At 34.0% G+C, this 26,937-nt stretch overlaps 1 protein-coding gene across 2 annotated transcripts in view; it reads right to left on the bottom strand.

Annotated features, from left to right (window-relative positions):
- Positions 1–26,937, bottom strand: part of LOC148940116 (uncharacterized) — a 307,698-nt gene that overhangs the window by 178,653 nt on the left and 102,108 nt on the right. For both annotated transcript variants that reach the window (XM_089106482.1, XM_089106483.1), the window contains exons 4-5: positions 21,095–21,265; positions 4,746–4,907 (exon numbers count right to left, since the gene is read on the bottom strand). In XM_089106482.1, the coding sequence (XP_088962608.1) occupies positions 4,746–4,907; positions 21,095–21,265 (333 nt within the window). The remainder of the gene's footprint in view (positions 1–4,745; positions 4,908–21,094; positions 21,266–26,937) is intronic.

The following is a 26,937-nucleotide window of genomic DNA, read 5'->3' as shown; positions in this document are numbered from 1 at the left end:
GACTAACGGCACTGACGTCTGGTTCTCTCTACGCTGTGGACGCAGCCGAGCAAGAGCTTTAAGTCAAGTAAGTCAAATCAATACTTCTTTTAGATTTGTGGCTAAAAACCCGGTTCAGCAGTCGTTCCTCGAAAGACCCATCCCTCAACTGGAAACTAAAAAAATTCGACGCGCGGATTTTTGCTTTACGTTGCCCACTGAATTATACTTCAGCTTTAAAAGAATTAAATTAAAACAAAGGCATTTCAAATGAAGGCAACAATAAATTGTAAAAGAAACAGCAATTACCTAGGATTAGAGTGGACTGCCACCCTCTAAACTCGATGCTCTTCATCCCGAAGTTTGACTAGTGCTTTCATAATAGCATTTTAGAGGGATACAAATATAGCCAGTTGACAACTGCAAGTTTGTATTAATCGATTGTCTTTTATAGCATTTGGACAGAAGAATTTATTATTTACAGCAAAAACAAACTGATTAAACAATGCTATAATCCTTTTTTTCTTTTTATCACATTTCTCTAGTGCAACTTGAGAGTGCAAATTTGTCGCTTCTGCAAACGAACCATTTTAGAAAATGTAACATATGGCTCTTACAAGAGCAGTCATTTTTGAGGGATCGATGAAAACGGTTTAATTATAGCGAAAAGACTGGAGTTTTGCAGAAGAGCGAACCTCCCTCCCCTTAACACCACAATGATTGAACAATTTCTGCCTGTTTTAAGTTTTAATGTTGCCCTTTATGGTCATCTGATAAAAGTTTCAATTACCATTTTCAGGATAATCAAAATATCAGATCTATATACTAAATTTTAGATTTTATATAGCAATGCTTCAAGAATAATAGCTTGTTAATATCTGTTTTTTGTACACAATAAAACTGGAGTTTTCTATGAGTGAGCCAGTAAGTTTCTTTACGCCCAATTTCAAATTTTTTCCCGATAATTCGATGCTTAAGAACTATTACAAACACGGTTCTGCAATGAAAGTTCAGTTGTCAGCCCTCTGAGCTAATGTAATGCACGCTTAGTCTTAATAAATCCTTCCAAATAAATAGAGGTTAGGCTGCCGTGGATATAAAAACTCTTTGCGTGTGTATGTTGATGGGGGGAGGGGTCCTTAGAGTTTCTTTACCCTTAAGATTAAATTTTTCCCCAGGGTCCTGATATCTAAAACCTAATTTTTTTCGCTAGAAACACCGCTTCCGCAATAAGAGGTGAGCTGTCACTTTTCTCATCTACCAAACGGCACTGAAGTCTAAAGAAATTCTTTCAGATGTTAGGAGATTGGGCAAACAGTCTAATATCTTTATTGTTTTTTTGGAGGGGGAGACGGATCATTTGAAAGGGGAATTCAAAATTTTGATGATAAATGACTTTCTTTTTACTGAAAATAATACGTTTTATGTTTTACAAGTTTATCAATAATAAAAGTATAAAATAAGGTCACAGGTGCATCTGGTAAAATGGGCAGATGGATCTCATGTGAAAAGCCCATGTGTAAACGATGTATAAGATAATTTTTTCTCATTTTATTGAGGAAGAAGGCGGTTGACCCTATAGTTTCTACCCTTGGATATGTTCCTGAGGTTAAGGGGTCAAATCCACCGATATTTATCTTATGGGCCTCTCATGAAGAGACTAAAAATTTGGGCCTATAAAAGCACTTTTTGAGGCTTCAAGTAACCCTCTCCCATCCATAAAATGATTCAGTGACTCCTCTGCATCGGCCCTGTATCGGCACTATTTTCGGTGTTTCAGAATAATTGCAATCTCAAATTTTTCATTTGACAGCATTTGTCTCTATTCGAGCCTTTTTTTTTTTTTTTTTTTTTTTTTGCGGAGCAAAACAACATAAGCCGGAACTTTACTGTGACATGATCTATTTTGTTACTTAAAATAGCATTAGAACTTTACATTTTTGTTACAATAAGCTCTCTACTGATATTCTACGATCACTGATTCAATTCGACTTAGCATGTCTTTTTTTTTCAAAACTGCTGAAATTTAAAGACATATTGGAAAAAAGAGCTTCGTAGACATCAAACACAAATCTGATCGGACCTTGTCTAAATCACCGTCTTATTTCTTGGTTGTTATCAGCTTTCTTTTGCTGAGAGATGTCTAGCACATCCATTTTATTTTACGATGTATACATAAAGATGTGCTAGGTATCTAACTTTCTTCTTGTAAAATAGAAAGATCCTAATATATTCTTCTAAATATGACAGGAGCTAGAGGCTAAATCCCCCTCCATATTGATCTAAAGGACTTGGTGCAAAATGTTGGAAAATTTGGTTCAAATAATCCATTCTTTGGAGCTTCTGGTTCTACATTCCCTCATCTCACTTCTGATCCCTCCTCTCACTTCTCCTTCAGTACTTGGTCTCCAACTATGCAATAGGCTACTTTAAAACCATTAGTTATACTGCAAAAACATTTTGAATAATAACCGTCATTTTGCAAAGAGTGTATCAAACAGTTCGTGGTAAAGAACTGTAAGCAAGGAGCGACCCGGCTCAATGGTAACCGAAATTGTAGAAAACGGAATTTTGATACCAATAGATACATCAAAAGAAACAGATTTTAATGCTGATTTCAAATATATACGTTTCATCAAGTTTAGTCCTACATATCAAAAGCAACGCGCCTGAGAAAATTTGGCTGATTTTCGAAAAAAGGGGGAAAGGCCCTCTAAAAGTTTTAAACTTTAATGAAAATCACACCATCATATTCAGCGTATCAGAGAACCCTACTGCAGAGGTTTCAAGCTCCTATCTACAAAAATGTGGAATTTTGCATTTTTTGCCAGAAGAAAGATCACGGATGCGTGTTTTTTTTTTCCAGGGGTGGTCGTATCGACCCAGTGGTCCTAGAATATCGTGAGAGGACTCATTGGAACGGGAATTAAAAGTTCTAGTGCTCTTTTTAAGCGACCAAAAAAATTGAGGGCAACTAGGCCCCCTCCCACGCTCATTTTTTCAAAAAGTCACCCGATCAAAATTTTGAGATATCCATTTTGTTCAGCATGGTCTAAAATATGATACCTATGTCTTTTAGGATGACTCAATCCCCCGAATTCCCCGGGGAGGGGGCTGAAAATGATGAATTTTACTCAATGTTAACCTATAGTATTGGTTATTGGGAAGTATACAGATGTTTTCAGGGGGGATTTTTTCTTGTAATGGGGGGGGGGGAGGGGGAGGGGTTATGTGGGAGGATCTTTCCATGAAGTACGTCTTCATGGGGGAAGGGACATTGCTATGAAGGGGGCGCCGGATTTCCCAGCATTATTTAAAAAAAGATCAGAAATAATGTATAAAGAAAACAAGTTTTTCAACTGAAAGTAAGGAGCAACATCAAAACTTAAAACGACAAAAACATCACGTATATGATTAGGTTAACCCCCTAGTCAATACCTCGCTCTTTAAGCCAAAGATTATTTAGCAATTTCATAAGAGCTATTTATTCTAATTAACGGCATTTGTGATTAACAGGTCATTTTTAAAGAATTGGAACAAAATTCGAACTTTAGCTTAAAGAGCAAGGTATTGACTAGGGGGCGAACCCCCTAGATTAAATATTAAAAATATATATATTATATTAAATTAAATATCTATATTAAAAATATATGAATATAGAAGTTCGTTACGCAAGTTAATTGGTAAGTTACGTATATTTATTACTAATAAAAACGTTCGTAAATAAAATTAAACAAGTTTCGAGAAAGCCATTTAACCAAATAAAAGTATAATTAATATTCAAATTTTGTTTATTCATATACGGTGAGCCAAAATCAAAACCTGCATTAATTCAAAAACGCTCAAAAATTAAATAAAAAAAAACAAGTTTTTTTAAGTGAAAGTAAGGAACGACGTTAAAACTTAAAACGAACAGAAATTATTCCGTATAATAAATGGGCTGTCCCCTCTTCAACGCCTCGCTCTTTGCGCTAAAGTTTGACTTTCTCAAAACTCTTTTTTTTTTTTTAATAATGAAAAACTTTAGCGTAAAGAGCGAGGCGTTGAGGAGGGGACAGCCTCCTTCATAAACGGAATAATTTCTGTTCGTTTTAAGTTTTAACGTCGTTCCTTACTTTCAGTTAAAAAAAACTTGTATTTTTTTATTTAATATGTGTTTAGAGACGAGAATGCCGTTGCATAGCAGTATGGCCTCTGAAAGTTGGAAGCTATCTTTATGGCTTTCTGACAGTTGCAACCGATTGCCTATTTTTGTGATTTTAGTTGACATCATTTTGGCCAACATTTTTGTTTTGTGGTACAAAATGGTATGAATCTGAATTTCCGTCGGACACGATCTGAAACTCGCAGGCAATGTCTATATAGCGTTTTTACATTCTTAAGTTGACTGGCTATGTCATGATTTTTCATCGATAGTATTTTAGCCTATGCCAGGCCAAAATTTTAATTTTACTGCACAAAATGGAAGAAATTGGCACTTATCTCGGGCCCAAACATTTTGGTTTGAAAGTTTTTCAGAGAAAACGCAAAACTTCTTGTTGCTGGACAAAGAAACTTAAAATTACCGGTATAAGATTTTAGATTTTTTGAAATTGTTTTCGGAATTTTTATTAATCCCTCCTCCCTATTATGGTTTCATAATCTATACTGTTTATACAGTAAACCAGACCAAATTTTTGATATATAAAAATGTCTCAGTAGTTAAAAATATGTTGAAAAACATCAACCAAATCTCATCTGGGAGCCCTACAAGAGTATTGACTTACCTCTCCACAAAACCCACTGTCTTCTGAAGCTTCTGAATCGGGACTTTTATTGCCATCTAATATTGTTTCTCCTTCACATTCAATTAAAGGTGGCAGATCACATTTAAGTCGCTGCGAAAACTTTCTTTCCATACGAGATGGGGCTTTTAGTTTGGACACAACCTAGAAATTAAAAAAGTTTCTTAATCATTGACAGGTTCAATTTATAAAATAAATAAATTTGGGACAAGAAAGAGATGAGAGCCAAAATAATTTATTTAAATTTCACGCACAAGACATGTTTGTTTTCGCTAAATAAATAAATATATTTTCTACGAATATAAATTATTCTTTTTCCCCAAAACTAATTTGGGTTTTTCTTGTATCATGCCTAATAAAAGAGAACATTGGCGTATCATATTGGGCATTCATAGCAATTACTAATCACGTCTGTTCTAAGAAAGCCATCAAACAGTTTGTGCCTGATTTTCTAAGAAGTGGGGAATCCCCCCAAAATTTCAGTGATCGTAATGAACATCATGCCATAAGATTCAGGAACCAGGAAACCGTAGATTGTAGAGGTTTCAAGCTCCTATCTACAAAAGTTTGGAATATTATATTTTTTGCCAGAAGAAAAAGATCAGGGATGCGTTTTTATTTATTTATTTTTTCAGGGCTAATCGTATCAAACTGGTACGATTCTGATCCTAGAAGATCAAGAAAGGGCTCATTCAAACGCAAATTATAAGTTATAGTACCCTTTTTAAAGTTACTATTGATTGGACATTCTGAGATTGTCAATCTGTTTAAAAGTATCAAAAAACTACATACCGAGCTTCCCAGTTACAGAGGAAGTAATGCCACATGGTGCAGGTCTATTCCCTTCTCAAAATCCACGTAGTCCATTAAAGATAAATGCTTAATAGGGTTATCTATTCATCTTTAGCAATTATTTTTATTATAGGCTTTTTGTGTTTAGGTAAAGGAAGAAAAAATGCAATTAAAAATTCAGTACGAAGGAAATTACCTGACTAATTGCATTGTGATTCTACTTCTATTTTAATACCTAGTTCTTCAGATCGAACATACCTAACGGTATTATTAAGAGACAGATTAAAAAAAAAGGCGTTTCAATGAAAACGAAAAGAGTGAATTCAGAACTTGAAAACAAACAGAAATAACAACCAATGAAAAGCTGATGCATAAATAGAATAGAAATTAGAATGAACAATGAGCTCAAAATTCGAACCGAGAGAAATTATCTTAAATAAGTGTTGTGTTTGAACCCCAGGTGCTTTACTGAAAACTAAATAGATAGCCTGGGATATTTGAGCAGTATTTAAATTTTCTTAAGTTAAAATATAGATCACTTTTCAAATACTCTTCGTTTCGCTGAAGCACAAATAATACTATCTTTTTTTAGAGGGGGGGGGGTGGATATACCTCACTTATTTATCGTAATTTTTCTAAAAGCTAAAAATTTCTTCTTTAGAAACTGTGATAGAAATTGGAATTCATGTGCACTACTTGTTTCGGGACGCTTACGCCACAGTCTCAGCCAAAAATTTTGATTTTATAATTTTATATAACCATACTAGCCATTTTAATTTTAACCAACAACCTTAGAGATATTTAACCACCAAATTTGATCAAAATCAACTCTTATTCCTGAAATATATGTTATATGTGTTTAAATTTTGAGGAAACCCAGATTTTGGACCTCTGTATAGCAATGTTTGCATCAGATTTACAATAAACAGCCTAAAAAATCATTGAATACCAGCTTTGAGAAAAAGTACCCAATATATATTCAGGTTATACTCTTTAGTTTTTTTTATTCAGCCACACTAGACACCCCCCCCCCACACACACACACACAAACACATACCCACATGTACACACTTAAATTTTTGAATCCACCGATGGTTATCGTCAAAAACACAGTAAATAAGAATATTGACATGTATTTTTATCATTATAATTGTGTACGTTGAAAATTTTATATAGGTTAATACAAGCTTGTTCAAGAGCTCCCTCTAGTCCGTCTGATTATGCACTAGTAGCCTAGTTTTTGACCCGTACTGTCTTAAGCTCACGAAGTTCAAGTGATTGGTTGGGTTTTACTGAAAACTTACTATAATACAACAGATGTCTATTAGGAAACTACAAATGTTTACCTAATTAGAAAAGTGATACAATTTTCATGTTTTCAAGAAAAACACAGAAATGTGTTGTTTTCAATAAAGTGGCCACATTAAGAGCGGAATGTTAAGGGTGGCAACAACGCCCCTCCCGCTAAGAGTCATTTTGATTGTTTGATATTTTTTTTTACATCACTCTTTACTTGCGTTTGAATAAAACTGATTTTTTTTTCGTAGTAATAATACATGAGACCCATCGTTCTTTACTGAGCTTAATCCAGTTCATAAACTCCTGCTGAAACAACTTAAAATTACCATAAAATGGTGTTTTAAATCTGACAACAATTCACATAAGAGAGGTATATTCTGAGCATTTGCAATTAGCTTTGCAAGCTAAAAACATTTGAACAAGTACAAATAGTATTTTGAAAATATGGATGAAGATTTACTGAAGCAATACCCACAGGCACTAACGAAAGGTTGGAAGGAGAGTTTAGCTCTGAAGCCCAAGCTCTTCAGAGGGTCCGATATAGCATGTTTTGTTGTTTTTAATATCAATGAACATCGAAGAAAAGACTTAAATTGTATAAACGAGCCTTTTAAGTCTTAAACAGAGGTTTGGAGGCTGTCACAATGGGTAATGCATCGGTATCTGGGCTCTAAAGCTAATAATTACGAGTAAATGAAGAATGATATATGTATAGGGTGATCCAATTAAGATTGAAGGGTAGAAAATGACTGTATCTTTTTTGTTTTTATTTGAAACAATTTTTAATTTCTTAAAATAATTGATTCACACGGATTATTTACAGGTCTGAAATTTGATATCTCTCAAATTGTTTCATTTGCTTGCTGACAAATCACAAATATTGGCTCTTTCAAGAGCATTTTCCATTACTCCGTCATTAAAATGACTCTTTTCTTCATTAAAATGACATATTCTCGTTGAGTTGAGATAATAGACTCCCAGAAAAAATTCGATATTTTCGACGCATTGTTGCATGTCATATGCAGCCATCGCACGTCTCTCAATAACACTAAATAAATTGAAAGAAGAAAAATGAAAATAATTGAAAACAAAAACAGTTGTGAACATGTTTGACCCTTCAGTCTTAATTGAGCCATCCTGTAGGTGATACAGTTAGTGTTTGCTAAGAAGCTGACTAAATTTTAATTATGATCCCCCGCCTGGGTTTCAACAACTCCTGCTGAACCACCCGAACTGGACGGGAATAAAGTTTAGTACACTATATGTTACAAGAAAATTCTCTATTCTGTAGGAAGCTCCTCTTTATGCAGCAATTTTGCTTTCATGCCAGATAGCAAGTCTTCCAAAATGTTTTCACATATGCTGTATAATTTAAAATAAAAGTATGTTAAAGATGGGAAACAAAGTATCAAACAGAACTGTTAAAAAGTGTCAAGCATTATCATGGGTACAACCAGAGACATAATGTCTTAGTTTTATTTCCCAGTTCTAGATACTTTGTTGTTGTGCTCGGTGTTATTGGGCCCAATGTTTGCCTGCTTTTTCCTCAATGAATGGCACTTCCAATAATTCAACATCCCACAACTAAGATGTTCGCAGAAGACTTGAAACTTTGTTTACCAGTACCGAGCATTAGTGACACACATATTCGACAAAGTGTTTTAAATTTTCCAATTAAATGGTGCGAGTAGTATATCATTAGCATAGGCTGGTCAAAGAGTGTTATTTTCAATTAAAGTCGAAGTTATGAGCCTGATTATCATGGTGTTATAGTTTCTAAGAAAATTTCGGGAAGGGAGAGGGGAGAGGTTATTAAACTATATGCTTCTTGCTAAGACTTTTCATTTTATTTCTAAGATAATATTAGACACAATCGTAATTTTCCAGCCCACTCCAGAACCCGTTTTTAGTGTTCATTTGAATGTTAAAACTGTTTAGCCTTAAAATTTAAAGACCTGGGTGTTTCGATCATTAATACACATGGTCTTAATATGTAAAAAATATACTGATGTCATAAGAGCTAACATCATAATATTACATTTACTTTTACGCCATATATGGTTACAACCTAAGATTGTGACGTCATTCATCAATCTTGTACATGAAAATACATTTTTGTGTAAAAAAAATTATTCTATTTTAAAAACAACTTTTTTCCATTACAAAAGGTTTTTAATACGTCAATGTTCTTTAAAATGAGGCATTAAACAACTCTATGATGTTCTAGAGCCCCGCTAGCTGTGGAGGAAAAAAACTTAAAAAAAGATGTCGTCGATGCAGAATATCGTAGGTCAAGCAACTTTTCATCTTTTTCAAGCCAATGGATTTTCTTCGTTATTCAAGCCAAGAAGTTGTAAGTTCCCTACATAAGGGTTCTGGACAAGGTGATTCTAATAGCATACTTTGTGTTTCGATTTAACTCTATTTTTAGGAGTTATGGGCTACTGTATTTCTTAGTAAGGGGCGTGACCGTCTCTTACTAGGTGCTAGCTACCGCTGCAAACCATATAATTCTTACTATGGGCTAGAGTTTGTTCTTTAATATAATACCTTAAAACAAATCCAACAAGACGTGCTTCTTTCATTTACGACTCTAAACCTCGTAAAATATGAAATCAATTTTCAAGTTTTGAAATGTTAGAAGCAAATTAAAATGTTGAGTTCTTATGTAAATAAAGTGATAAATTATGTTATTCAAGCAGAAATGTGTCATTTCCGATTGAAATCCTGGACCCTGTTTATATTAATGACGTTCTTACAAGGATTGAAGAAATTTTACCCTATGACACTACACTAGCAGTAAACTTTAAAAATAGCAGTCTTTTAGAATTATATAAAAACACTGAATGCAGTATTGTGAGTGAGTCTAAATCAATGATAGTTTTGTGTTCGTGATTATTAAAAGATCAGCACACTTTCAACTTTTTGAAGTTTTAAGCATTTCCTATCCCACAAATGACACAAATTTATTCCATTCCATCATACCAAGTTCCCCATACTTTGGAATAGATCAAGAAGAAAAAAGGTATTTTTTTGCAAAATGAAAATTTCATCAAATGTTGTAATTTTAATGCAAAAAGGATAATTTGCAAAGACAGACTCGTTATACGTCACAGCACGCTTCTTGACTGTTCATTCGGTTGCTTCCCAAATAATCAAGAAATCATTAAAATTGAATGCGATATTAATATACAAAAGGTTCATAGTCATCTAATCATTCCTGTTGGAAAAACTCACTTCTTAATTGTTGCACCAATTTCAACTAAATTAAACATTCTTGTCATATACCAAAGATTAAGGGAGCAACAACGATTAGAAATTGTAGGATCCGTCCTTGTTCAACTAAAAGACGAATGTTCCCTTGCCCATGAAAAATTCTCCGTTCCGGAATTGTATGAAGGTAAAACTAAGGTCAACTTGACAAAATTCGCTCATAATAAAATTCTTTTCAATGCTACAAAACTTAATTTTGATTTCGAATCATTAGACTTCAAAAAAATTCACAGCTATCTCGAGGGAGAGACGTAATCTGGGAGGCATTAAATAGCCTAAAATCTATTTTGAGCAAAACAAATTTACACAGAAAAATTAAATCAGCACAGTCCATGAGGATTGGGATCAAGACTGGCGGCACTCTGTATTTGTTTTTCTAATCCTTATCGGAATTTCCAAGGTGATTCTCCTCAAATTAAGGAAATTATGGATCGATTATAGAGAAATGAAAACGAGTGGTTTTAAAATAGTCGAACAAGGAGACAGTGAATAATAACAAAAAGTAGTTTAGGGAAGGGATAAAAATTAATTTAAAACAGGTATGAAAAAAGAAATAAAAATGCTTACGCAATCAAAGAAATTACACGAATAAAGAAATAAAGCTTACGCAAGTTAGATATAAGTGTATTTCTCGTATTTAGTGTTTTATTACGTTAAGGGTATATCTTTGGTATTTAGTGCTTGTTCCACTTCAAGGGTATATTGTGGTATGTGTTGTTTTAGTACGTGTTTCTGCCTTCTTTTCTATTCAAGGTAGGGGATCACCGTGACCAAAACCTACCAGCCAATGAGAAGCTACTTTGGGGGTCATGGAACCAGAATTCTATGCTTGGGCCTTGGAAGCTAAGAAGGGGGGGGAAAGACAATTTGTGAACAGTTCAGCTTTGAGAACCAACAGTGACAAGTGGTTAGAGGAACACCGCTGGGAGAGTTCGAGCAACCTCCACCTTCCTATAATATACGGTGAGCTGGGAGAGTTTGACCATAACCTCCACATCAACTGCCGTCGGAGAGTTCCAGTAACCTCCACTAGCCAACTGTAGACGGCGAGCTTGGAGAGTGCAGCAGCCACCTCCAAATCAACTGTGCCAGCCGGTGCAAGTTGAATATAGCTCGGATTCTCTACGGCTTCAAGAAGACTGTTCACGAGTGTACCCTAGTATTGTATTTTGTTTATTTGTTTATTAAAGTAGTTTTAGCAACATCTTGAGTAGATACGAACTCTGCCTACCACGCTACCCAAGGTCTTGTCCTCGTGGAGGCTTGATCACCCCCCACAGGGGACCAATAGAGGCTTGATCACCCCCCACAGGGGACTAATAAGACGGTATTTCCTTAAGGAAATATAGAGAAACCTTAGAGGCCAGGGAAATAGAGTTTTTACTGTGACCTTTAGTACAGCTATGCAGAGGAGGGTTAATAGTCGCTTCACCACCCGAGAGCTCAGCAGCTTCTGAGTTTTTATTAACTCAGTTCCCTTAGAGTTCCATTAGAACCGCCTTGTCCGAAACCCTTACATAGGAAACTTTCTGTCCCTTGGCTTGAACAGCAAGGGAAATATATTGGCTTGAAAGTCAAGAAAAGTGGCAGCTGCTACAGCATTCTGCCTAAACGGCATTTTTTTTTCTTTTTTTTTTTCGCAGATAATTTGGCAATGGAATATCGTAGAGAGTTGTTCAATGAATCATTTTAAAGGAAATTAATGGGGTTAAAAACCTCTTGTAATTAAAACGAATTATTTTTAAAATAGAATCAATTTTTTTATGAAAAACTGCATATTTCATATTAAAGATTGATCAATGACGTCATAATCGTAGGTTGTAGCCAGGTCATCTCTTACTGTTCCAATTAAAAAAAGCCATAGGCTTTTTCCTGTTTGTAATTTCACGTCAAACAAAGAAAATCTATATTAGAGAACAACCAGCTTAAGTTCGTCACATTTTTTGTCTTTTTGTTAATTAATAAGAGATAACTTTGTAATACAATGCAATTTTTGACCAAAACCTGCATCTTCATTTATAAGATGGTAACACACATTTCTTTTGACAACGGAATTATATCACATAACATGAATATAATACCACATAACATAGAAATATAATATCACATAACATGATATTATAAAAATAATGTAAGACATACATCCTTTGAAAACTGCTCTGCTTGGCAACATGGGGCCAGGGTCCAGTTCCCCACCACAGCAATGTTGGGTGACAAGCTTGCTACTTGTCCCTGTAAAAGTGACCCAGCAACTGAAACGTCGATTCGATGCCATATCCACCAGCAATGGCTCAAGATGGTCTTTATACTTTTATCCTTTGAGAGTATGCTTCTCTGGGATATGATGACATATTTGAGTGGCTTTTGTTCCTGATTTTGCGGGATTTGTCCTTTGATAGATTCTACTTGAAAAAAAAGGCCAAAGGCTTTTTCTTCGGCTTGAAAAATTTTGATATATTGGAATAAGAAGTTTTTTAAAGTACTATAAAACTTGGCTTTTGAATGGCAATTAAATTGGAATAAGAGCCGTATTCAAAAAGCACTATAAAACTTAACGTAAAGAGTGGGGGTGAGTAGGGGTCAGCTCTTTTCAGATGAGAAGTTTTTTTTTCTTTATCTTAATATTCATTAATGATTAATGACATAAAGACAAGGTGAATACACTAATTGATCCCTTTTTCATGCTCTTTTCTAAGATTTTACTCACAAGTTTACCCTTTTCCCTTGACAGTCCCTATATAGCCATAGGATATGGTTTGTGTAAAACTAAAAACAAACACTTAAAAAATAGAACTCTTACTTTATAGTACACCCAATGCTTCTATTAATCACAATATCATGTTTACTTCCAATTGGTATGTACATTTGTAATCCATTTTTATATAATATTTGATATCTAATTCCTTTAATGAAGTATCAATAAGGTTGTAGAGATCAGTTTTTATACTTCATATATCTTATGATGTACAGTGGGCTCTAGCTTATGTTGGTGACATGCTAACAGCAGTCCACATCAAGATTACCAGGACCCAATAGCTCATGTGAAAATAGGATACTATTTATGGTAATTTAGGTTGACAAAAAGAGCCACTTTAATGTATGTAAGAAAGCAGATATACAGGGCATTGAATGAAAAAAAAATGCACAAAAACAAGAGGATGCTGGACCCTCTATAGTAACATATGTTTCAGTTCGTAAAAAAAATCAAATGTTGAATTTTTTAATAATTCTAACATTGCATATTTGTTCATCATTCCTAAGATTTTTAGGACTTCGATTGATCTTTCCTTTGGATCTATTTGCAACCAGTTGCAAAGCATTTTTATGAATTGTCCAAATTCTCCAGGATATAGAGTACGTCTTAAACCATTTAAAGCAGAGCTGCATAGCGTGGAGAGGGCAATGAAGTCAGGAATACTAAAATCAGATACAAAAGATGGGCTGTAAAATCCTTGACGGATTCCATCAGCAATACAAGCTATAGCTCTTTTCTTATGACGTTGACTTTCAAAAGTGGAAAAAATACTTTCAAGGTCTAACATGTTAGGATTTTTATAAAAATCCTGTAAGACGTGTTCTGCTATTTCCTCTTTGATCCCCAGAAAGTTATACTTTTCAACAATGTACGTAAAATGTTTCCTATCCAACGTTCTGTAGTAAGGAACAGTTCCTTCTTTATAAAATCCCATAATCATGTTCATTGTTGTAAAATCGACATCATCTGCTTGAACAGAATGAATATGCTTCTCAAGCATGTCGGACTCGAGCATGACATGAAACACATTACTTATAGCCGACAAAAGAATCTTCTTGGCTTCACATTGGCCTCCATTGCATTTAATAATAATCACAGGACTTTCAATTTGATTTAAATTGGCAAATAATTTCATGAAAGAAGTGGCCTCCTTCTGAATACTAGTTCCGACTTCATCATACACTATCATAGTGAATGTTTCAAATTCCATAACGTTTTAAAATATAATCAAACAGTTTGTGTTTAAGTCCCGTACCAAGTACCAAAAACCTAACAAAAAATTAAACTAATTTAAAAGTTTTCAGGTACTTTTCTAGTTTAAAATTAAAAGATTAAAATTATTGCTCAGATACCATAAATATTTTTCCACTTTATAACTTTAGCGATTCTGAACATAAAACTAAAATAATTTTTTTTTTTTTTTTAGGTCACGTTACTCATTAGGTCATATATGGTTATTAGTAGATGAAAAGACATCTAAATGCAGTTTTCTTGTATAAAGTGATTCTATTTTTAATTTTTGTTTTGTTTTTTAATAAAAAAAAAGCACTAGAACTTTTAATTTCCGTTTGAATGAGAACTTTCGCGAACTTCTAGGACCAAGATTCACCCCTGGGGAAAAAACGAATAAACACGCATCCGTGATCTTTCTTCTGGCAAAAAATACCGAATTCCACATTTTTGCAGATAGGAGCTTGAAACCTCCACAGTAAAATTCTCTGAAACGCTGAATCTGATGGTGTGATTTTCACTAAGACTCTATGTCTTTTAGGGGGTGTTTTCCCCTTTTTTCGAAAATAAGGCAAATTTTCTCAGACTCGTGACTTTTGATGGGTAAAACTAAACTTGATGAAACTTAATATATTTTAAATCAGGATGAAAATTTAATTCTTTTTATGTATCTATTGGTATCAAAATGCCGTTTTGCAGAGTTTCTGTTACTATTGAAACGAGTCGCTATTACTATAAAGTTGGTTACCACGAACTGTTTGATAAAATGAATATTTTTTAATATTGGTATTTTATTTTTTACCATTGGTCGTAATTGTCTCTTACCAGGCTGCTACCTACTGCTGCAACCCGGATAACATTTAGTTACTGTGTGCCCTGGATATTTTTCTACTAAGTTACAGCTGTATCCGATGAAACTTACATAGTCCCCATTTATAATGAATTGTATCGATCCTTTATGTACTTTACCGATCCTTTATATAAGAACTTCAGCTATCTCTATAACGGTGATACAGATGAAATTTACATAATCCACATTTTTAGTGAGCTATATTGATCCTTTACGTAATTAAAATCAGCATAAAAATCCAATTCTTTTGATGTATGTATTGATATTAAAATTCCGTTTTTTAGAGTTTCGGTTACTATTGAGACAAGTCGCTCTTACTATACAGTTTGTTACCACAAACTATTTGATTAAAAAAAATATATTTTGTATTAAAAGTTATTTTTGTTAATTACAAAAGGTTTCTATATACAGCAATTTTCTTTAAAATGAGCCATTATACAGCTCTTTATTATGATGATTAAATACCTACGAATATGACGTCATTCATCAATCAACTATGAAAATGCAGTTTTTTCGTAAAAAATATTATATATTAAAAATAACTTTTTTAATTACAAAAGGTTATATTAATCCCATCAATTTTCATTAAAATAAGTCATTTAACAGCTCTCTACAATGTTCCAGTGCCCTGCTATATGAGAAAAAGAAGAAGAAGAAAAAAAAGAGGCCGTATATGCAGAATATCGTGGTTGCAGCCAATTTTCTTGATTTTGAAGACAGTATATTTCCTTTGTTGTTCAAACCAAGGGGCTATAAATTTCCTATTTAGGGGGTTTCGGACAAGGCGGTTCTAATAGTGTACTTCGTTTTTTGATCTGTTTCTTGTTTTAGCAGGTATGACATATTTCAGTTTTTAATATGGGGCGTGATCGTCTCTTACTAGGTTACAAGCTACAGCTGCAACCCGGATTCTTTAACATAAACTTCATCAATCAGATATTTTAATATATCCCACACGGTCTAGTGGTTGGGATAGCTGGCTCTTACCCACTTTGCTCGAGTTCGATTCGCGGTATGAGAAATCTTTACTTATGTTGACTTCTTAAGAATTGTTATTAAGATAATCATCTCTATAATTATTCATTTTATTACTTTGGTTACTAGGGACTACAGTTTGTTCCTTACTGTAATTTTCTTATAAATAATATAAAAACCTGATTACAAACAGAAAAAGCCTACGGCTTTTTCTTCTTTGAAATAGCAAGAGACAACCTCAAACAATCAAGTAGCTAAGTAAGTCCAATGTTTTCAATGGTTTGTTATTCCAATGAATAACAAACCATTGAAAATATTGGACTTAGTTAGCTACTTGATTGTTTGAGGTCTCTTGCTATTTCAAAGAAGAAAAAGCCGTAGGCTTTTTCTGTTTGTAATCAGGTTTTTATATTATTTATAAGAAAATTACAGTAAGGAACAAACTGTAGTCCCTAGTAACCAAAGTAATAAAATGAATAATTATAGAGATGATTATCTTAATAACAATTCTTAAGAAGTCATCATAAGTAAAGATTTCTCGTACCGCGAATCGAACTCGAGCAAAGTGGGTAAGAGCCAGCTATCCCAACCACTAGACCGTGTGGGATATATTAAAATATCTGATTGATGAAGTTTATGTTAAAGAAGTTTATGTTTTTATTTGGAAAATGTAACGCTCAGGTCGGTAGAAATGGGAATAAATTCTATCGTCGCCTAGGCAAATTTGGTGTAGAAAAAGAAAACAGTAATGGCTACCGACTACTTCAATTTTGTACGTATTACAGTCTAAATACAACCAGTACTGTATTAGGACATCAAATGATAAGTTAACATGGTATTCATATTATGATAAGACAGCTGACCTTATTGATTATGTTATTGTAAACCGAAGACTGGCAGGATCAATAGTAGATACTAGAGGATATAGGAGTGCTTTTATTGATGTTAAATATGAAGATCACCATCTAGTAGTGTCTAGGTTTAATTTAAAGCTGAAATTTCGAAAGGACAACTACCTTTAGGGAAGCAGTGACGTTGCTAGACTCCAGGAAGAGAATTTGAGAGAAGCTTTCCAGGAAAAGTTGGATATTATACTGGAGAGATTGCAATTTGACAATGTAAAAGATACATGGAACAATTTTAGGAAAATCATTTGAGAAGTTGCTGATTGTGGCTTGGGGAAGAAAGTTAGGACGTAGCAAAGAATATTAGTGAGAATGCTTTATGTTTAATAGAGAGAAGAAGGGAATTGTGCAAGAATTATCTGAGTGATAGATAACATTAAAATGAGAGGAATATAAAGAAAGTAGAGAAAGCATTAAAATATAAACTAAGGAGGTTAGAAATGGAGGCCATGGATAAAATTGCCAGCGATCTGGTAGGTGCAACTACAAGGCATAATATAAAATACTGCACTAGCAAATTAATAAATTGAAAGGTAGTAGTCAATCTGGAGTTGTCCCAGTTAAAGATAGGAACGGACCATAATAAGTGATAACGAAAGAGTTAAAGAGAGATGGACAGAACATTATGAGAATGTGTAAAACACAGATAGTTGCAGGAAAAGATACAGAGGAAAATGAAAAAGTTTGACACTTCGGATGTGAAGGAAGATTTATTTTGGGATGAAGAGACAGTAACAGTACTAAAAGGCAGGGCCATATCCAGGATTTTTTTCTGGGGGTGTTTTACATAAGGATTTTTTTTTTTAACAAAAAAAATAAAAATACGCATAAAAATTTGTTTATATTCATTTTAGTTGCAATTTTACAAGTCAGACAAACATTTTTTTTTTTTGGGGGGGGGTTGAACACCCCCCCCCAAAAAAAAAAAATGTTTGTCTGGATAAGGCCTTGCTAAAAGGATTAAAAATAATAAGGCCCAAGGTGCTGATAGAGGGGTAAATGAGTTTCTTAAATGTGGTGGTTATGTAGGCTATATGATTACAAATAAGTTACTGAAGATTATGAATATGATTTTTGAAAATGGGGAAGCACCTAGCGATTTTAGGAAAACCCTAATTAAACCACTATATAAAAATGTGATAAGAGTGAGTGTAGTAATTATCGAGGCATTAGCATGGTTTCAGTAGGTAGCATATTACTTAGTATGATGATACTTTCTAGACTTAAAGATGCTGTAGACAAAATTTTAAGAGATGAACAGTGCGGTTTTAGGAAGGGCAGAGTATATATCGACCAAATTTTCACTCTTGGGTTAATAACTGAGATATGCCTGAGTCATCAAACGCCTTTAGTCCTCAGTTGTAGATAGCGAAGGCCTTATCGTTGCATGGAATACCAAACAAATACATTAAAGTGATTAGTGCTATGTACGAGAATAACACTGCTGCGGTGCTAAAATAGGTTTAAAATTTAATGTTAAGAAGACTAAGTCGCTAAACTTGGGAATAAGTGAAAATGAGAAGGTGACGTTGGGTAACAAAACGATCATTCAATTGACAGCTTCACTTACTATGGTAGCATTATTAGCAAAGACGACAGGCACGGTGAAGATTTTAAAAGTCGAATAGCCATGGTCCAAGGTTCTTTTTCAAAGTTGAAAAAAAGTTTCGAAGAATAGGAAGATAAGTCTTCGAACCAAGATTAGAATATTGGAAGCTACAGTGATGACAGTGGTCAAATATGGTTCTGGAGCATGGGTGCTCCAAAAAACAAGGACAATTTTCTAGACGTTTTCCAGAGAAATTGCCTACGGATTGTTCTGGATACCCGACTGACTGCCCGTATTTCGAACAGTGGCTGAACAAAAAGTTTGGTTCAATCCCGCTTTCTAGGGCTATAATGAGTGAAAGGTTGAGATGCCTAGGGCAAGTTCTGCGAATAAAAGATGACAGATTGCCAAAGATTGTCCTTTTTGACCAACACTCTAGGGCTAAACCAAAAGCAGGTCGTCTTTGGTATGGGTGGGAGCAAGGCCGTACCCAGGGGGGGGGGAGGGTAGGGGGGTTTGAACCCCCGTTCCCCCCGAAATGTTTTTCTGACTCGTAAAAACAGAACAAAAACGGATATAAAATTTTTCATGCGTTTTTGAGGTTTTTTGTGTACCCCCCCCCCCCGAAAAACAATCATGGGTAGGGTCTTGGGTGGGAGGATATCGTAAGGACAGATATAAGGGAAATGGGAACTTCCTGGGAGGGTGTGAAGAGGAAGACTGTGAATAGATTGCAATGGAGGAGGAGCGTGTGTAGCTGTGTTAGCCTCAGGTGGGTTGGTGCTGTGGTAAATTGTTAATAGTAGTATCAGAAGGAAAAAAATACACGGACGCCTCATCGTCATTTACTAAGAAATACTAGATACGATTCTTGAATCAGCTTCAAATGGAAACGCTTCCTCATTTGACAGCTTTTTTTAAAAAGACGTTTTAAATTATTTAGCAGGAACTAGTAAAGAACGAACCACGTTGTTATTACTTTTACCCAAGCTATACTTTTAAGTATACCCAAGCCACTCTTCAGAATACATTTAAAAATTGAACACGACGGCATTTCAGAGAATCAGACAAAAGAAACAATCAATTATGATATCACGCCCATGTCAAAAGATACGTTGTTACATTATTTCGCATGTGAAGGTACAGTTTTTGTTAAAAATTACATTTTATTATGATATCATGTTTTTAATGCTTACAAAAGGCACTAGATATAGCGGTTTTCTTTCAAATGTGCCCTTAAAAACTAACCATGATGATTTTCCTTGTTGGTCAAGATCGGGGGACAGAAACTCCAAAAATGGGGTTTTCAGCTACGATGATTCCAATGGTGAAGTTTTCATTCGGATCAGACACCATTTTTGCCAAAAAAGCCTTTTTTAACTTCTCATAAATTTGTTTCCGCAACGAACTTTTATCATTAAAATTAATCAAAATAATAGTTGCCATTCCTGAATCAGGCTCAAAGGGCGATTCTTCTCTTGACATGCTATTTTTTCAATATACGTTTTTAAATTTTTACTAGGTTGCCCTAAGGAGGCTACCGGGATGTAGCACTTCTGAGGAGTGATTCTATGTGCGACCTTGGTGTTTGCTCTGATATACATTTGAAGTTTGATGGGCATGCAAGAAATTGTGAGAATTGCTAACCATCATCTCTTAGCCCTAAAACGAAGTTCCAAAAAGTTCCAATAGCATAAAGCTTTACAATTACCTAATTTGTCCTTTTCTGGAGTAGAGCACCTCAGTGTCACTCCTGCACAATCTAACTGATGAGTTTATGCTGAAAGGGCTTTAAGGTTGGCCACAAGGATAATTATATGTTCACAAGGCCAATATCACCAGCAAGTCCAAGAGAATCACCGAGCTTAAAACTACTTTGCTTATGTTTTGCAGAAGACCTGTATGTCTAACTATTTTATTCTGAATCATCACGCATATACACAACATCCATGCCATTTTTCAGCTTGTCAGCACCCTTTCAAACCTTTTACTAAAATGCTAACAGAAAAACGCAACCTTCACTTGTTAAGAGGGGTTACCACGCCGCACAATACTTTGTCTTGTTCAGTTGTTGAAAAGGTTAAAGTTGAAACGTCTGAACATCATTTACCTGGGTTTCAACGCTCTATTGATAAAAGGTACGGTTTCATAGAGTTTTATCAGTTTTTATGACTATTAAGTGTGATTAAACATCTTCTGCTATTACATAAACTATATATTAAAGGTATATTTATATTGCAACTTATTTTTTGTTGTGCTTTCTTATTTTTTTCAGATGGGCTATACGTAAGTTTTGCTTATTGAAATTGTGAGGGCCAACCATTTTCGCTTTATGCATAAATCAACGGAACAGAGCATATTTCATCTTTTTGTCGTAATTATCAGCTAGAAAAATATTCATTTTATTTTTCTTGAAGGGCTGAGGTTCATTACTATATAGGATAGCATCACTCAGGATTTGGTAGGATACAAATATGCTAAAGAGAAAAAATAAACTGATTCCGAAAGAGCCAGTGTTCGTTTGTAAAATATAATCCACAAGCCCACCTTCCAAAGAAAGCCTAATAATTCAAAAATTACTTTTTCGGTCAAAGCTCAGTTCTTGTTACTTCTGAGTCTGACCATAGGGAATTTTTTAAGCAATCTTTTTTACACACCGCGAAAAAAACTGTGAATGAAGTGGCAAATATTAAAAATAATTACAGCCTTAGCGGCATCGTCGACTGGTACTTCTGTCTTGGCATCCTTACGATTTCTTTCTTGATGTTTATGTCCTGTTCCCATTTGGACGCTGATGTGAGCAGAATTGGGCGCAGACTTCGTCCTACGCACTGGTATGGCACTCTTTTTGTTTGCAGGATTTTTTTTACTTCCCTGCAAAATTAGACATGTTGTTAGTGTTTTGTTTCGTCAAACTTGTATGAAGTGAAATAATCATATAAGTTTTCGTTCTGAATAGGGGACTTCAAAAGCCATAATTTTGGAATTATAGACTGACTTTGCGAAGTGCTGACTTCGTTCTCATGATTTACCAAGATTTCCCACTTTTTCTTAAAATCATAATAAGAGATATTCTATTTCCATAACAACTCAAATCTTAATGAAAGTTAAATATACAAATGACAAAAAAAAACAGAAATTAGGAGAGAATAGACAGAAAAACTGTGGATATTAAAAACGGCATAATAAATAAACAAACCTGATTCTTTCTGCACTGAGCCCGAATTAGCGTAGATCTTTGACGAAAAATATGGGTCATTCGTAATGTATTTATTGATTGAAAAATGCCCTTGTTTATTTTTCTTTTTATGGTTTCAACAGAGTTTTCCTTTCATAGGGAGGAAAATTCCTGAGGCACAAATTAGGAATCGGAGATACATTAAACAATTTTTTTGGCTCTGGACGTGGTCTTAGTCTTGAAGGAGTGACTTCAAGACCAAGTTAACGCACGAACATTTCATAAATCACAGACATGAAGTTTTCGAAATACTGGAATTAGAAGTTCTAAGTTTAAGGTGTGCTCTGTCAAAATAGTCTAAGCGGCTAGGTTTAAAATTTTGTGAAATTTATTCGGTTTTATTTTATAAAATGTCCCCAGAAGATAAAATATACGCTGCGTTGCATCAGTGCAAAGCGAACATTTTTCTAAAGCTTTTGAGTGATCACAAGTCAATTCAAGTGAGGTTCACAAAAGTGGGATCACTTGATTTTTGCCTCCCTTGAGAGTCACTTTTCTTATAATTGCTCCCATAGTTTCTTATTCGGTTTTTATTATACAATTGGTTTTGTCTATTTTCCAGACTAAACCACCCCTTTCCCTAAACTGAATTTAATGGAAAAAATAGAAGATATACTTAAAAAAAATTAATATTAAAGTTAATGATAATGATAAAAATTTTTCTTTTTTATATTGAGCGGCAAAATTTCATAAGAATCCGCCTAAACCACACTTTATTGCTGGTGCAGCCAGATGCCCAGTCAGAATTGCGGCGACTGACCTGTCGTGTATTTTAGGGGAAAAAAAATTTAAGGCATATTGCTCGAGAATTATAATTTGTTTTAGTTATAATCCATATTGGAGTGTCAATAATTCATTGCAAGTAATAGATTATATGGGTATAGTTTCAGCCAAAAGAGTGGACTCATTTGATTTTTCTACATTATATACAAATCTACCAATTAATTTAGTGTTTGGAAATTTAAAAAAGATTATTAAGAAAGCTTTCCTTTTGTCTCATTTGGTTTTTCTAAAAATTGACACTTATAATAAGAAGGCTAGATGGATTAATTTCTTTAATAGTACTACTAGTTCAAACTACAGCTTGGATATGATTTAGAATTTACTAGAATTTATTCTATTTAATACTTTTATAAAATTTAAAGGTAATCTGTATAAGCAAATTATTGAAATCTCTATGGGGGGTAATGCTAGACAATTTATAGTGGACTTATTTTTTAAGCCATTTATAATATGAGTTTAAGATTGATAAAAAGAAACCAAGTAATATAAAATATTCGCTTTCAAATAATAAAAGATATTTAGATGACCTTCTGGTGATAAATTGTGGAGAGTTTTTAAAGATTTCGAATAATATATACCCAAAAGAGTTAAATCTGGAACCTAGCGACGGGAAAGGCAATTATGATTATTTTCTAGATTGAGATATTAATGTTTCACATAATAATAAATTAGTTTTTAAAATATATAATAAAATGGATGATTTAATTTTGAAATAGTTAATTTCCCATTCCTTAAAAGAAGTATACACTCAAATATTACATATCCAGCTTTTTATTCCCAACTATTTAGATATGCAAGAATTTGTACTAATTACATTGATTTTAAAAGTAGTAGTCAACTACTTAGCCATAACTTAATCGTAAGAGGTTTCTCCGCCAATAAAGTTGCTTGGCAATTTAAAAAACTTAATTTTCAGTATAATGAACTTCTAATTAATATAATAAAAGTTATCGAGAACTTTTGAATAATATTTTGATGTTGCTTGTTGGAGGTATTTTTTCTCTTCCCTATATATTTTTTTTTAATTTACAGTATGTTTCGACTCAAGCAGGTGTTTAGTTACAGGTGGTAAGTTTAAATAAGTTCTTGGAAGATTTTGCATGAAAGTGAATGGGTATTTTTTTGACAGTTGGTTGTTAGGCAAATATGGGAGGTAAATTGGCCGAAGTGATATTCTTTCAGATTTGGGTAGACATTGTTTTGAATCAGTTCTAGGTGATTGGTGGCGAAAGAAGCTTCGCTAAAAATTGTGGTTATTTTTATAATTTTGGTTATTTTATTTTTTTGTATATATCCCACAGGTGACACTACACAAGGGGATACCATATGTTTCTATAGCAGGCACGCTCATTTGCTAGAGTCAGGAAATTTAAGCGCCGAAACCCGTATTGGCAAGTGAGTTTTCCTCTGAGGAGCCCTGAGGATCACTTGGGAAATAATAATTTTTGTAGACTTAAGGTGCTTTTGCTTGGTTTTGGACAACAACTTACATTTATTAATGTTGAATTTGCCCTATTTCGGACATGATTTTTTGGCTATTGGATTGGATATACTGTTTTGTCCTAGGTGATTGGATGGATGAATGAGGTCTAGGCCTTGTTCAAGTGCTCATTTATCTTAGTTACTAAATTAGGAAGACAGTTCTTTTTTATTTATTTTTTTTTAACCAAATAATTACCTGTAACATAATACATATAGAATACCGGGAATGAATGCTAAGTAGTTGGTGCTAGTGATACACATTGCGAATAGGAAACAACAATCAGAAAATTTCACAAATATTACTAGGTATAATTTGAGTGCAATAAATCAAAAGGGGTTATGTGACACTTTTGCTTAAACTTGCTATTGTGCCTCACCATTTTAAAACAATCAAGATAATTTGTATTGTAGTATCTCTTTTGATTCTCAAGGTAATATTATGTGCTTATTTTTCCACATTTGTCTACCCCTCTGTCGAACGCAGAATTAGCAGCTACACAATAAAGCTGTGAATACAGTAATTGTTTCGCCTATTTGCATATATGCCCGAAAGTAATTTTTCTACTAAGTCTTTTCGCTTTCTTTTAAGATTAGTTTACTGTATGAAGGCTCACACGCATTAATAAAAATTAAAGTACAAAATACGTTCAGTAATACCACACTTCAAACCCACATACACAAGTTGAATTCTTGATGGGCAAGTTATTAACATTCAAGCTATCCCATTTTCATGATGATCACACTTGTATTCACGTTTAATAGCTTGCTCAAAAATGGGGAAGAGTCTGTATCAAGGATTTTTGTTGGGGGAGGGGGAGGGTTACGCTTTACAAAACAGATCAAAAATTGCATTACGTGCATTTTGTTTCTTTTTCACGAGTCGGCCAAAAATTTCGAAGGGGGGGTAAAACCCAGTAACATCAACCCCCTTGGATATGGCTTTGAATAGGAATACTCAACGAATGGAGAGATCGAAAGGTATTCCTACATAAAATACCTTCAGTCGAAGAAAGGAAGAATGACTTGTAGCTGCGAGTAGTAAGTACATATTGAATTTGCGTACTGCCCTAGCAATTTCTATGTTATTTGCGTACTGCCATAGCAATTTCTACATTATTCTATAGAAGTTCTACACCTTTTCAAAGAGAGTGATTATCCCCATGCATATAGGTAATACTTCTACAGGGCATTACACCTTTTCAAAGAGAGTGAGTATAACTTGATTGGTGATTGGGATTTGAATAAAAGAAATGGTTTTCACTACAATTCATATTAGTAAGAGAATTGAATTCAGAGAGAATAGTTTATTTTAGAGGATATTAGTGGAGAAAAAATGAGTGGTGCATTTACATTATTGGAGATTAATGATGGAGCTGACAACAGCGGCAACGATATACGAGTTCCCAATGTGGCTGTGGAAAATAACCACTGGTTGTAGACTATGTCTTGAATGGGACACTATGTATGCTTGATAAGTGATATAATTAAGCAAATTTAAGTAGGAGGAGCAGCTATGTTTTGCTGTAAAAGTGAATGTTCTTAAAATAAATACACTTCAGTCAGTATTCGATGTCATATCGAATTATATAGACGAGAACAAAATGCACGAGTGATTATTATTATTATTGTAATTATGTTCAATAAAATTGTTTCTAAATCAATGGTATTTTTTTTCCTATAGTAGACTAGCGTATATTTTTAGAGTAGAAAAAATTCCAGTTAGTCTGAAGTTGGTTGTGAGAGAGTTAGGACTCTAAAAATTGGATAGATTCGAGAAAGAGCGAATCATGAGGAATCTAGTTCTTATGGAAAAACGTTTGATTCTAGATGACGATTTTCTAGAGCTGTCTATTCAAAGGAAGATATTTTCTCGGGGAATGCTTGTCGATATAATGAAAACTGATTCTCCATCATTAGACTATTGTATGAAGCTTCTAAGCCATGGTACAAATGCATTTACACAATTTATTGATATATTAATAACGACACGGCAAAATGATATTGTGGATATGATTTTAAACACTAGTTCAGAAATTTGTGACTTTTTTTTCATGAGAAAGATGGTGTTCAAGGATGATTTAATCCTCTCTCTCTCTCTCTATATCAGACAATTTTTGTAGTTGCTAGCTCAGTTTTATTGTGGTAGTGAGAGCGTCAACACATGACGAAATGTTACAAAAATGCCAGTTATATATGTAAGTATTGGGCCGCTGGTCATGATGTGAGAATTATACAATGATTGATGAATATGATGAAAAATGTAGATTATGCACCCCGTGTAAATTGCAAAGAGGATAAACTGTACATTTTAAAGGTTATAATTCCTGTTTTGAAGAGGTATGTGACCCTCATCCTAGAGGACACCTATGCTCTAATTGTCATTATTATAAATGTAAGCAGTGGAAGAATGCATATCCCGGTATGATTGGAAAGAATCCTAACCGTGATTTTAAGTTATTGCTACGAGATCGGTATCGTCGTGTTTTTGGATTGTTCTGGGAGGAGGAACCGGGTCAACGATTCAACTGTTAAAACAACAAAATAATATGGTTTCTACGTCATTGTTGTGAAGACAATGGGTGTTATGATTATAAGCCCACTGATTTTTATTTGGTTGTGACGGAATGTGATTCGACACTTGAGGACACTGTTTGTGAAATTGCTTCAAATACGCAAATAGAAACATGTGAATTCCATAGAATGAATAAGGATATATTCATTTACTCTAAAAAGGTATCTTACAATAGGGAAGTTAAAATCTACCGTAGAAAATGTGACCCTGACGTTTCAGTACATCATTATCAGTACACTGTGAATTCAGATAATCTACCTGCAGTAGTTGTTGTCGACAAATAACTAGTAGTTGATGAAATCTAAAGAGTAGAAAACACGTTTTATCATGTATATAATTTTTTATCTATACAGAATCTCACATAAAGTTTAAGTACATTTTATTCGCAGGACATAAACATCATTATTAACTGCGCCTGTGAGTGTATTCACTACTATAAAGTCATCAAATTGACGTAAGTAAACGTAGATG

This window comes from Artemia sp. Qi Xiang Cuo, chromosome 20 (assembly GCF_049724085.1).
Source record: "Artemia sp. Qi Xiang Cuo chromosome 20, ASM4972408v1, whole genome shotgun sequence".
In the NCBI taxonomy this organism is placed as follows: Eukaryota; Metazoa; Arthropoda; class Branchiopoda; order Anostraca; family Artemiidae; genus Artemia; species Artemia sp. Qi Xiang Cuo.
This window is presented reverse-complemented; position numbering and strand designations above follow the sequence as displayed.